At 41.3% G+C, this 13076-nt stretch overlaps 1 protein-coding gene across 1 annotated transcript in view; it reads right to left on the reverse strand.

Moving 5' to 3' along the window:
* Positions 1–11888, reverse strand: part of RPS6KA2 (ribosomal protein S6 kinase A2) — a 179370-nt gene extending 167482 nt beyond the window's left edge. The window contains exon 1 of the mRNA XM_075146316.1: positions 11351–11888. Coding sequence (XP_075002417.1) covers positions 11351–11449 — 99 coding nt within the window. The 5' untranslated portion in view covers positions 11450–11888. The remainder of the gene's footprint in view (positions 1–11350) is intronic.
* Between the last annotated feature and the right edge of the window lie 1188 nt (positions 11889–13076).

Consider the following 13076-nt stretch of genomic DNA (forward strand, 5'->3'; position numbering starts at 1 on the left):
AAAAGCAGAACTGTTACCTTACAAGGGAAACATCTGAGAAGGCAAAGTGAGAGTTTCGGTAGACACCAGGAGCCAAGAGCCTGGTCTCAGGGGCACAGTTTCCATCTGTGCGGAGCTCAGCGTTTCCATGGTCCAGCTGTGAGAGTCTACACGCCAGCGCACAGCACGTTCAAATCCTCAACCTTTATTTATGAGAGAGAAGAAAAGCCTGAAGACAAGAGTAAAGAATCATATCCCAGGAGGGCGGAACAACTTAATTTCTTCTCCTCAGTAACTGGAAAATGGGGAGTTGATGTGCCTCCTTGAAGAGATGATACAAAATCCCAGACAGGGACAGCTCTCTGATCACCAGAAAGATAAATGAGTGCTTGCAGACCATAGTGCTACTCCATGGAGAGAGCTCTAGTCTTATTTCTGTCTCAGTCCCATGAATGTCACACCAGCAAAAAGATTTAAAAAGCAAGGGGAAAAGGGCAAACTTTCTCTTGGCTGTGGTGTGTACAGTATGCTAAATGTTTTCTAATTCCCCACTTCCCTGGGGATGGGTTATAATTGCCATGGTTGTGCATGTGGAAAACAATGGGGAGGAACAGATGAGCACAAAAGAAGAGGCAGAGAAAAAAACCTAAACTGATCAAGAAAAGAACAAGTGGTCAAGAGGGGAAGCAAAGGACTGACCTATTTTTCATAAATAAGGCTCTTAGAAAAGCTCTGGTTTTGAAATGACCCGGATTGTCTGCATTAGAAAAGATTACATTTTTAATCCACTGATTTGACATGCATTATGAGAAAGATGGAAGTATTAAATAAAAAACCTAAGACTTTCCTTACACTCCAGGGAGAAACTTCCATACAGAGAAAGATGTCCAAGAACAACTCCTCCCATAACATCACAAATGTCTGCCTGTTATAGCATTTCTTTCAATACAAATATTACTCAAATGAATTTTATGGCTTCTTTTATAAGCCTATTACAGAAGGAAAAAACACTTTTTAACGAAGCAGGGGAAGAACAGGTAGTTGGCACCATTATCTTTTCCTAAGCAAACAATATGATTATAGGTAACTTACACCCTTTAATGGAGGAATACCAATTTTCAAAAGTAAATTGGCATGTAAACTTTATCGTGATGTTTGAAGAGAATATTTTCAAAAACACAATTGGGATAAAATGAGCGTCTTTTGGCAGATAATCACTATAGGTAGCGTATGCTTTGGAAGTGACAGTCTTCAGAACCGTTAATGGTATTCCTTCTAAGGTCCCATACGGGATTTCCCATCTGGGAAAAAAGAGAAATTTGTTTGCTAGATTACAAAATCCCTGTTGTTGAGAAGGCTTTTAGAAATTTATTTCATACCATCAGGCAAAAGATGCCATTAGACTTATTTTTTTCAGCATATGGCCTTTCAGAGAAAAGTAAATACATATCGAATTTCTCTGCTGTGCAAGAAGGGATGCTATAGCATCAATGGCATTAACAGCTGTAGGAAGGGAAAAGAGAACATCTGGATGCTGCCGTATTTGCACTGGTGGAACAGAGGGAAGTAGGTGAGTAAAAGTTATCTACACTGACTCTGCAGGCATAATAAGTTCTGCTGCCCACCATCCTTACCAGCGTTGCTGCTCGATATATTATGATGTTACGTTAACTTTTTCACAAAAACATGGGAAAAAAAATGCAGATGCGTTTGAAGTATGCTTTTAGTAAGGATTCTTCAATTCTGCAAATGCAAAACAAAATTGAAATCGCAGGGGAAAAAACCTCTCAGTTACAGATCATGGGAAACTGTGGTTTCTCTCCAGCTCTGGTAACACTGGTAGTTTGTTTTTTTTTTTCTCTTACCAGTTTGCAGTTAACATGATACATGTAACTGTCCTTTTTTCAGACCTAAGCTAATACCCCAAAAGTGCTCATCCTTATGACATAAAGGCTTGAGTTAGCCACCAAATTAAGGATAATGCGTATTAAAAGTTTTTAAAGGAGAAAGCAAAGTCTCTCCCCGCTCCCCCCCAGCTTAGTTTGACCCAACTTCTGCTTTAGTGGCTTTACCTATTTTCTGCTTTACAATTGCTAAAACTTCTCTATGGACAAAGGAGACTTCAATAACGACAATGAAGCAGTTTTATTACCCCAGACGGGCAGGCATCATAAACCCAGACAACTCTGCAACCCTGGAGAGACTGGGAGGGATTAGCTGATGCCTACTTCAGTGGGGGCTTTCCTGCCTTTACACCACACAGCGCTTTTTCTGTGTGGATTCACATAAGTGGCTTCCACCCACTTCTCGAGTGAGCCTAAACACATGGTCCTCCTTTGGAAGGAGAAGTTGAAGAGAAGTTGACAGAATGCAGAAGTAAGAGCTAAGATTAACTACCACACTTTGCTTTCCTTCCTTTTGTGCTTATTTCACTGATTGCCACATACAAAGGAGAAGGTAACTCCCAAGGGTACGAGAATCTGGAAACCAAGGGCAGATACAATGTCTTCTCCAGAAAGGCATATATTCTTTCAAATTAAGGCTCTGCCTTAATTTGTTTGAAATCAGCCATAAAATGCCAACACTTTAAAATTCTCTTTATTGCCGTTACATGAAAACCATTCACATTTTGAAAATGTCTTGGTTTAGCTACCTTGATAGTACTGATTTAATGAAATGTTAAGGAGTTCATTTCAGAAGAAAAATTAGTGATTTTACTTGCCAGGAAAAAGCTTCAAGACTTTTCAACATAATGAAATGTTATTAAAAAACTTTTGAAGTATGTACTATTTAACATCTGCACACATTTAGTAATCAAAAATTCAAATTCAGTGATATGAAATGGTCTTGAACTGTCATGAAAATAATCTAATATAAAGCCTTATTTTCAGATTACAGTTTAGTAAAAACTGCAATGCATAATCATACAAGAATAAAGTAGATACTGTGCAGCAGATGCAGCAGGGTTTAAGATATTTAGACAGATGACTTTAAAATGAATGCAATTACAACATTTAATTGCTGTCCCAGCCATTTTCTAGTCACAGACGGAGATTGTCTCATACAGGAAAGACTGGCGTGGAGATATGCTGATGCAGAAGTTAAAGGCAAAGATATCTGCCAGAGTCACAAGACCTGTCCACTAGTTGCCCTCAGCATGGAAGTGGAGAAGACAAAGTTGATCTGCTGCAGGATTTTCGTTGTTACTCACTAGCAAAACAACAGAAATTTCCACTAAAAGAAAAAACTCTCTCCCCCTGACCAAAAAAACAAATATCTGCCCAAGCCTTTTACTTATTTGTCAGGAAAATTGCTTGTATAAGCAATTGTTTGTATAAGCGAATATATTATTATTTGTATAAGCATATATTATGGAGGTTTTCTTTCGTATCATTTATCAATGCTTGCCACTTTGCATATAAATTACATAGCACAGTTAGTCCTCCGTCAGAACGCGGGACCAAAGTACGGACTTTGTGGGACGGTCAGGCTTGACAAATGCTAAGAACACTCCCTATTTCTCCAGAGCATTACCACCCCACAAAAGGCTCAATCACAAAGCACGTTCTACAATACACAATCTTTCAAACCAATAGGTTTGAACTTTTTCAAACATTTTTGAGCATTTTACAGCAGTTCTCACCATCACCTAGTTCATTCACTCTCTATGGCATACATCAGCCATATTGCTAGCTGAAGGAATTACTGGATTCCTTCTCTCCCAGGGACATGGTAAAGCTTTGAGTTTGGAATACATCTTTGCATTAATTTGTATATGGAAATGTCTAAGGCTCAGTCTTGTTAATAATTATAGAAAAGACCCACAATTTCAGCACGGAGTTAAGTTTTCTTTGTAGTTTTTAAGGCCAACCTCTAATATTCTTCTGGAACAGAAATATCATTCTTTATTGTGCTTTACATATTATTTCATTATTTGTAGTAAAAACAGCAGCCTCTACTAAATTCTGTAGTTTTTAAACTAAATTTCCATATAAACTTTAAAAAATATCTAATCATACCCATTTTCTCCTTGTTGAGTTCTACAGAACTTCAAAAAAACCCTGCACAACATAAAATCCCAGACCCTGAACATATATACATGTGCATAAAAACATATTCCACATGTTTACATGAAACGAGAAAAAAAATCTCTTTTCCTGCTTACCATCACTCTCAGCTCACCACTACTTTTTACTCATAACGTATAGCAGGAACTGACACCACCCAGCACTCGGATATCCTTAAAGAAGCCCCAAGTTGCTGCACGGAGCTGACATTGTCCTGTTGGGCATCACAAGAGGGTACCACAAACTTGTCTGGAGGATGGCACTTCTGGGAACACGCAGGACTAGGTAGTCTCTGTTGTTAAACAACAGGTGAAGGTGAATTTTATAGATAAAACCACACATATTTTCCCCCCTTCTAAAGCCTTCAGTTTGTTCATAACAACACGTGAAGAGAACCATTTACTGCCTTCTGCCAGTCATGCATAGGTCCAAATTTGGCCCTGCAGGAAAGAGGCATAACACCCTTTAATTACACCTGGAGCTTATATAAGCTCATTTATTTAGGTTTGATGAGATACCTGGCATTTAGCCGATTACTATCATTACTTATCCTCTGAAAGCACACTAGCAGCCTATAGCTCCCCTTCTTGCCCGTGCACTGCTACACAATGCCTAATAATATCACCGCAACCTGAGAAAAAGGTTTTCCTCATTAGGAACATCGCAGTTTTGTCTTCTGTGCTCTCTGGAAGTTTGCACTTCCAGTATCCTTGAACTCTTGGTGCTCAGCTAGAAGAGAGCTCTAGGCTCTCCCGCATCCCACAGTAAGAGCAGCTCTGCTGTAATACTAATATTGCACATTTCAAAGTAGCGAGAGAGATTTCACAGCTAAAGGGTGGCTGCTCTCTTCACAGTCTTCCAAAGCCATGCTGTGGCCACCCTGCCACCATGCATGCACCCACTGAGGGAACCTGCATCCCAAACTGCTTGCCTGGAAGGCACTTCCCTCTGTGTGAATGGTAGCTGTGCTGCGAGGACCTTGAATAGATGTATTGCTTGCTTCCTGACACATCCTCAGTCAGGAAGCTATTTTCAAGGCAGATTCAGTGGTCCACTCATTCTTTTCCATTTCCTGAGACTTTGTTCTCCAGGAAGCGAAACTGTACCCTGTAAGAGCTGATGGCATCACACGCACACACGCAGAGAGAGAGAGAGAGAGAGAGAGTGTGTCCTGAGTGCAGAACTAACTGCTGCTTCCCTGCAGTACTTTGAGTCTTTCTTAACAGCAAATACTTTTACAAAATCATTGCAGAACTAGGACTGTAAGTCTTGTTAAGTGAACAAAAGGAAACCGATTAGCAAATATTTCGATGAAAAGTATTTCTACTTGAGCAACTGGTAAATAAACATAAGGAGGTTTTTTGTTCTGATTTCTGTCTTACTTCAGAAATATTTCCAGCTACCTGTGAGGACAGAAATGCAAAAAGCACACACAAAATGAGGCCTCTCCTGAGACTAGCAAAAAATTGAATGCTGCTGATAATAAAAATAGGTACAGGAGAGCTCAGCCCTCTGAGAACAGACATTTTGTGCCACAGGGTCAGACAGGCCATAATGTTATGAGCTAAAACCTAGCATAAAATTACACATTTTCCCTTACATAAAGCCAAGTTACTCCAAATTACTGCTAGGCGGGGGCTCAGCTGCCCACAGGTTCTAACCGGTCCACCAGGTTCAGCTCTCCCACGCACAGATACTCCAGGCTCAGGGAACCAGGCCGTTACTTGGCCCACAGACACCTCTCCGTTTCATTCATTTCGTCATTTGTTAGTGATCATGACCAAACACGTGTTCACCATACCGCCGTGTCACCACCAGTCACATAAGGTATGCACGTGCACATCCTATCAGTCAGCTGATGGGACAGGACCATCCCACAACCAAATGAAGACCTCTTCTGTTATATGAGGGTATCAGGCCCCTGCTCTATGCCCAAACGTGCACGTACCCTGGCTGTGTGACCAGAGTCTGTGTTTAATCGTGCCATGTGTGTCAGAATTGATCTGACATCAGAGCCCATGGATAGGGTCCATCAGCTCTGGACTGGATGTCAAATACCATCGGATCAAGGCATCATGCAGGCATTTAGATGGTGGAAACGGAGCATAAAATGACAATTCGGATTGGTCTTTGACAGGATAGGGTCCTTTGAAATAAAAGTGATTTTTACAACGGACCATTAGCATCCAAAAGAAAGGAAGAGCTTCTCCCTAACAATGTTGCTGTGACTGGCAACAGGGTCATGCTCCTGAGTCCCTAACTTTCAGGAAGGAGGGAAACCGTTTTTCCCACCCTACAGCAAAGACTGAGAAAGGGGACCTGAAAAGCTTTCAAATGCATAAAAATTCCCCAGGAAAGAAAAAGAAAAAATCTGTTTTTCACAGTTACAACAGGCAGGACAAGAAGACACAGGCTTAAATTGCTGTAAGAAAAACTTGTGTTAGATTTTAGAAAAGCTCTCGGACACTAAGGATATTGTTATAAAATATACCTGCTAGGGAGGTTATGGGCATTTACCATTGGAGGTCTTTAAGAAGAGGTTAGAAAAACATCTTTGTTTGGTGGAATAGTTTAGATACAGCTGATGCTGCCTGAGGAGGAGGAGGGGGAGTCCAGATTAAGGTTTTTTAGGCCCCTCCCAGCCCTATTTTTCAATGATTTTTCTGTGGACAAGTTATCCCTACATCTACCTGCTTAATTTTCCCTTTCTGTAGCTCAGCAGTTACTTTGAGGCTTGTGGGAAACAGCACATAGCAGGCCTGAGGCGCAAGAGACCGGTTATTTGGGATAAAGTCAGAAGTATTTGGGGAGCTGGGGAGCAATTTCTTTATTATGAATGTGTACACATGGGAGTAAGCTCTCTTACACCAAAACCAATGTAAATAGGTAGAATTGTACCAAAGGACTTGAAAAATCATCATTTTAATTTTACAAATGGGGAATGCAGGGCACAGAGGTCTGAACCATCTGTAATGACACAGCAAGTTATAAAAATGAGCCTGAAAATTGGATTTCCTGGCTCCTCAAGTGACCTATCTGATAGACTACATGCTCCTCCTGCTCTCCCTTCCCCCAAGCAAGCCATACAAGACTAGAAGAATTGCAGTATTTCCTCATAAAAGTCTTGCCTGCAGCTGGGGGAAGTCAGACTACAGTAGTGTCGGTAACTTCTGCTGTAACAAGAACACACATCACAAAGATGTTCATTACCAAAGAAAAAAAAAACCCTAAAGCTGCCTCAGGACTTGCACCTTGCAGAGCTGATCTTAGGCTGCTAATCCCCATCTCTTTAACTTGCCTCTTTCTGTCTAACCTTTGACAGAAAGAATACATTCTTCTACAAAATTATTACCTATAAATATAAAAAAGAGAAGACAGAATAAAGGACACTACTGATAAAGAACAGAGTTGTTCTTTATACAAGCACAGAAGAGTTCACAAGCGTTTGCGAGTGAAGCATTGTCCCAGTCCACTGTGCAAAAGGAGCAGTCCAGCTCAGCATTTGCTGGCCACCTTCCTAAGGCTGCTGTAACTTAAGCCTATAAGAAATCAGAATCAGAGCCGAAGATTAAAACCGAAAATCTCTCATAACAAAGTATTATAAAACCAGTGCCAGTCCTTCAGCACTATTCCTTACCAGACTTGCTTCTAGGCTTGCTTCTATTTCCTACATGCCAGTGCTGGAACCCAAGGAGGACCCACACTTGAATCACCCACAGGAGGTCCTGCCTCTCAAAAATGCCTATGCCAAGACACACCAGGCTGCAAATTAATTTTAAATTAATTTGCAAGAACTCTGGTAGGCTCTAAGCCCCATACATAGACCAAACAGAATTTGGATTCACCACTACCAGTAAGACAAAGCAAGAATTAAAAGAATTAAAAAATAACGAATTAAAAATACATCAGGAAGGCAACAGTCGGAAACATCTCCTAAAAGAATCAATGGCAATGTTTTAATTGGTCATTTTCTCAAAAAAAAACAAAAAAGGCTTCTGCGTCACTGGAATAAATACAATCAAATTCTTTGCATGCTTAGGTCTTTCCTATCTTATTCGAATGGCATATTTAACTTTTGATTTATAAATCAAGGGATATTGCTCACTGCCATAAGATGCATTCCACTGGGGCTCAAAGTCTTTTCCACACTGTGCGTACTTTCTCCTGATGGTTTCACATTCACGTTCATCAACACTCAGCAAGAACCATAAACAAAGCCCTTCTCTCGGATGCACACATGCAGTTCCCATTGACTGGATTTTCAGCTGACTTCAATAAGAACTGAATGTGCATGCAAAAGGGCAAAACTTGGCTCTGCACATTTAATAAAATTACATCACTAGATACCTTACAAATGAAGGGCAATGCAGGCCATACTGAAAAATAATATACACTGAAAACCCAAAAGTGTAGCCAAATAAGTTCAAATTTCAGCCAGGTTTTCCCAGAATAATAAAAAGGGCACACATTTTAGGCAAGATGAAACAAAACCCCTGTAATAGCTGATTTACAAAGTGTGCTCTGCCTCCTTGATCAGGACAAAGTGTCAAACCTAGCTATCTACATAAGGCAATGATCTTGTTGCCTCAGATATAGCAATGATATTGGCATATGAAACGATTAAGCAAAGGTCAAGTTACAAGCTGTGATTTGCTAAGTCATTTTCTGTATCTATATCCCTGCTCTGTAAGTTATGAAGCTCATTGCAAGTGAATTTAAGGCGTAGCAGAATACCACAGTAGAAAAAATAATTAATCATATGATATTAATAACTAATATTATATTATTTTGAATCTAGTCTAATAGTGGTATTTTAAAGATATCAAAGGGTCTGTCTTAAACCCTTCAACCCTCTTTCCTGCCTGGCCAAAAGAACACCACAACAAAAATCCCACACAACCTAGGAACAACAATCCCCTTCCAAATTTCAGATGACATCTAGCAACACATAACTTCTGCCAGGTACATTAGGTAACGCACACTAAGCAGAGCAATGCCATGTGTTTTCTCCAAATTTCTTCCCTTTATTTTACTTTTACTCATTCCATGATGTAATAACCTGTGCTTTTTTACCGCCTCTTTAAAAATATCTACCTATTAGGATGAAGAATATTCTGACTTCCAAAAATCCAACTACCAACAGGCTTCCTTGCACTTTCTGTTTGGCTGACAAGCACTCATTAGCCTGCAATTACAAATTTACACACAGAAGTACTCAGGGATGGAAATCACAGAGGGGGCTCGATGTTCCTATGTTTGGTTTTTCCCCTCTAAGCAGGAACATCTCTGATGATTTTCACATTTAAATAGCAGAACAGATTTTATGAATCATTTTTTCTTCCTGGTTGGAACAACCCCTATTCCCTGTTGCATTGTAATACTGAGTCACTTTGCATAAAGTTGGTCATTACTGCCAAGTCAAAGGAGAGAGGAGGGAAGTGGACAAAATGCTCTGAACGTACAATGGGCGATAGAATACATATCAGGCTGCTTCTTGAAGCAAATTATTTAAAATCAGGAAAAAAAAATCATTACAAGACAACTCACGTAAGGGAAAACTATTTCATAGGTATTGAAAAAGTCCAGTAAATCTAATGTAATACTGACGATCAAAGGGATTGTAAAGACTTTGTTTTTTTTCTTTTTTTTTTTAAAATGAAGTGAGGATCTGGCCTGTTACAAATGCCGAGTCGTACTGGTCATTCACGCTAGATTACCCAGTAAGTTAAATAATTAGTGTGGCGGAATCCGTTTCTCCCAAGCTACGGCACTGTCAAATGAATAGTTGCGAGGTCTGGTGGAGCCCTGCCGCCCCAACATCACCTCCCCTCCCAACATCGCACCCTGACACTGGCAGCCTGTGAAGACACTTATCTGTCTCGGAACTCCTTCATGGAACTCAGTGATGCCAGGTCTACGTTCTGTTGGCTCTGGTGGAGCATGAGCTTAGTAAATTTACAGGTTGTAACGAGGAACATCTATTTCAGATTAGCCTTTGCAATTCTGGGTTCACAATGGGGAAAGGAAGGGTCCCCCCCCTCCCCTCAGTCCTGGAGGGACAGGGCTGGAGCAAGGAGGGAGCTTTAACAATTTTAATTTATTAGTTTGTTTTAAATGCATAACATGACTATATTAGGTTCCTTATGTGATCATTTTTCAAGAAAGCTGATTTTAAAGAGTTAAGAAAGAAGAAAACCGACAAAAAACACCGGCCAAAACCTCTTCTTTTCTGCATGTCCTGTTTAAGCAATGACACATGAAGAACTTTATGTTCGAACAATTACCTGGTGCTTTAAATAGGACACTGAGGGAATAACATATTAAAATGTATTCACACAGCATGAGACTAATCCTCCTCCTGGGAATACCGGTGCAAATCAGAGTAACTCCTCAGAGGTCAATTGAAGTACACCAGCATAAAACAAATATGAGGCAGAGGGGAATCAGGCCCCATCTACCTCTATTTTAATGCAGAGGTTGCAGATCATCTGCAATGATAAAGTGAACAACATAAATATAACTGACATCTATTCAATTGATCTCACATCCTGCCGACTATTCACAGCTCCAAATACAGGGCTGAAGAACAATGGTTCGAGGAAGGGAGGCAGAAATCCTCGTTCTACCCCATTCACACATTCCTATCTGCTAATACCTCCGACTTGAATTGCCTTCATCTCCTCACACTGCTAAATCGTTGTAGGTTTAAGCTGACATTGTCCCCCTGCTCCTGAAGAACAACTTCTCCTTACAACAAAATAAAATAAAATAAAAAAAAATACCAGGATGCATGGGAGAAAGGATAAATGCAAAAATCTGTGCAACCAGGAGAACCTACAGGAAAAGGAGCAAGAAAATCCCTATCTAACATGCTATATATAAAAAAGGCACTAGCAAATTGATTAATTATTTGAAAATCTGGCACTGAGAAAGAATGGTATGTGTGCAGGGGAGGAAAACTAAAATATGAGGCTATTGCAAAGTATGGTGCCATTTGTGCTAATTTAAGTGGATCCGTAATTATTTCCTACAACTTCACGATGTCCTGAACCAGCTTCCTCCTCCCCTGCCAGGCTGATAAAAGGATCCTTAGCAACACTCTAAATATATTATGCAGTGTATTGAATACTACTGAGAAAAAGCACTGAAATACACCAAAACAAAGAACATCAGGTGCAAACATCACCACCTCCAGGGAAAGATCACCTTTAACTATTTATAATGTCAGCGGGCATTCTCTTATGTCTCTGCTACCAGCACCTAACGGTATTTGCTACATTTAACAAAGTTAAGGCGCATTTTACCTCAAATCTACTTAGGCTGGAGCTCTTTGACCGAGATTTCTTGCGGAGATAGACCGAGAAGAACCGACGCACTGTGAACTTCTTCATGCTCATGTCCATTGCCCCGTCCCAGCTGCGGCGCGGAGCGCGAAGGAGCTGCGGCCCCGCCGGAGGAAGCTAGCGCATCCCGGTTGCCCCCTGCTTGTATCCACGGGCAGGAGATCCTCCCAAGTGTCTGCTCCTGTTCATCAAGCCGGGCACAGCTAGACCTGCAAGAGGTACGTTGCCGGAGCCATAGGAGCCTGCTGCTTGCAGTTCGGAGCATAAAGGCTATGTTATACTCCCTCTCGCTTTCCAGTGTTTACATATCGGTGCGGCGAGCCGAACTCTCTCTCCGCTCCCTCTCCCCCTCGCCTTAGGTCCTACTACACCCAATCAGGCTCTGCTTTGGCTGCATGCATAATCAGCTCCGGCAGATGACAGCTCCTGCGTCCCAGGCGTAGCAGGTTTGAGATAAATATTAGATGTGTCTATTGCTTTGCACTCCCTCTCCTCTCAGTCAGGCTCTTTCAATTTCCTGGTTTCCGAATCACATGGGGAATAGGCACACGCTGCACTTCTGTTTTTAGCTCGGAATTTCAACGCTGCTATAATTACTGAGGGCTATGGTGGTCAGATCAGAGAAGAAATCAGCTCCTGCATGAGAGTCTCTCCTGGGAGAAGGCTGAAAGACGCCATGACCCCACTGCCAGAGCAGAAGGGTCTGAACCTCCTTTTATTCTGGGGAGTACGCAAAATAACATTGCTCCCCCCCACCCCCGAATCGAAAAGCTTAAGATCCTGTTCGCAGATTGCCCACCCGCTTTACATTAAAATACCTAATGCTGGCACAGCTCTGAAAATAGAAAGCACAATCTAAATGGTAAGTATTACTACCCTTATTATACTACAGCAGGGAGCTACAGCCCTTCTAAGAGGTTAAATATGTACATCTATTTACAGGCTGCAATTTTGAGCTGCTCACTATACTGCAAGCATGAAGGCTTACAGCTGCACCCCCACCTCCCCAATGTGATCACATTTTTCAGCTTTTTCTTCAAAAACTAATGAATCTCAGTGTGATCCAGAGACCGAAGAGCTTTCTCTGCCTGCCGCAGACAGCTCAGGCTCCTTGTCCTTGGCAGCCTTTCCTTTCTGACTACCAAGGAGCACCCAGACATGCCTTTCTCTCATAACCTCATATGGAAAGTGAATGACTCTGATGACTTATTAATGACCTAGATAAATAAGCCCAGAGAGAGCTGACACCGCTACAGCCTGAGAAGACTCTCAGAGGTTAAATGACAATACCACTCCAGTCAATCTGCTCTAAAAGAGAGAGACGCATTTTGCTTTAATTGCATGTCTGGACTCTGCCGTGAACTATGTTGGCTGGTCATGCCTGTCACTACTTGCTTCGTGTGCAGGCTCGCTGTCCCTCTCTTCTGTCTAAAGCTCACCACAATCTATATACACCTGGAAAAGGGAAAAAAAAAAAAAAGAAAAAAAAAGAATATTTTGGCATTTATGGTTTCATTAAGAAGGAGGTCAGACTGGAGTGGCTACCTTCAGTGTTGGGCTCTATAATCCCCTACAGCCTCTGACTCTTCTGTGCCTGGACCACTGCTGTCTCCCCCCAGCCTAAGATAACTGTAGCACAGTGGCAATTTGCTTTATCCCATTCTCTTCTCAGCGCCTCCTTCTGATC

Source organism: Calonectris borealis, chromosome 3 (assembly GCF_964195595.1).
Source record: "Calonectris borealis chromosome 3, bCalBor7.hap1.2, whole genome shotgun sequence".
Lineage (NCBI taxonomy): Eukaryota > Metazoa > Chordata > Aves > Procellariiformes > Procellariidae > Calonectris > Calonectris borealis.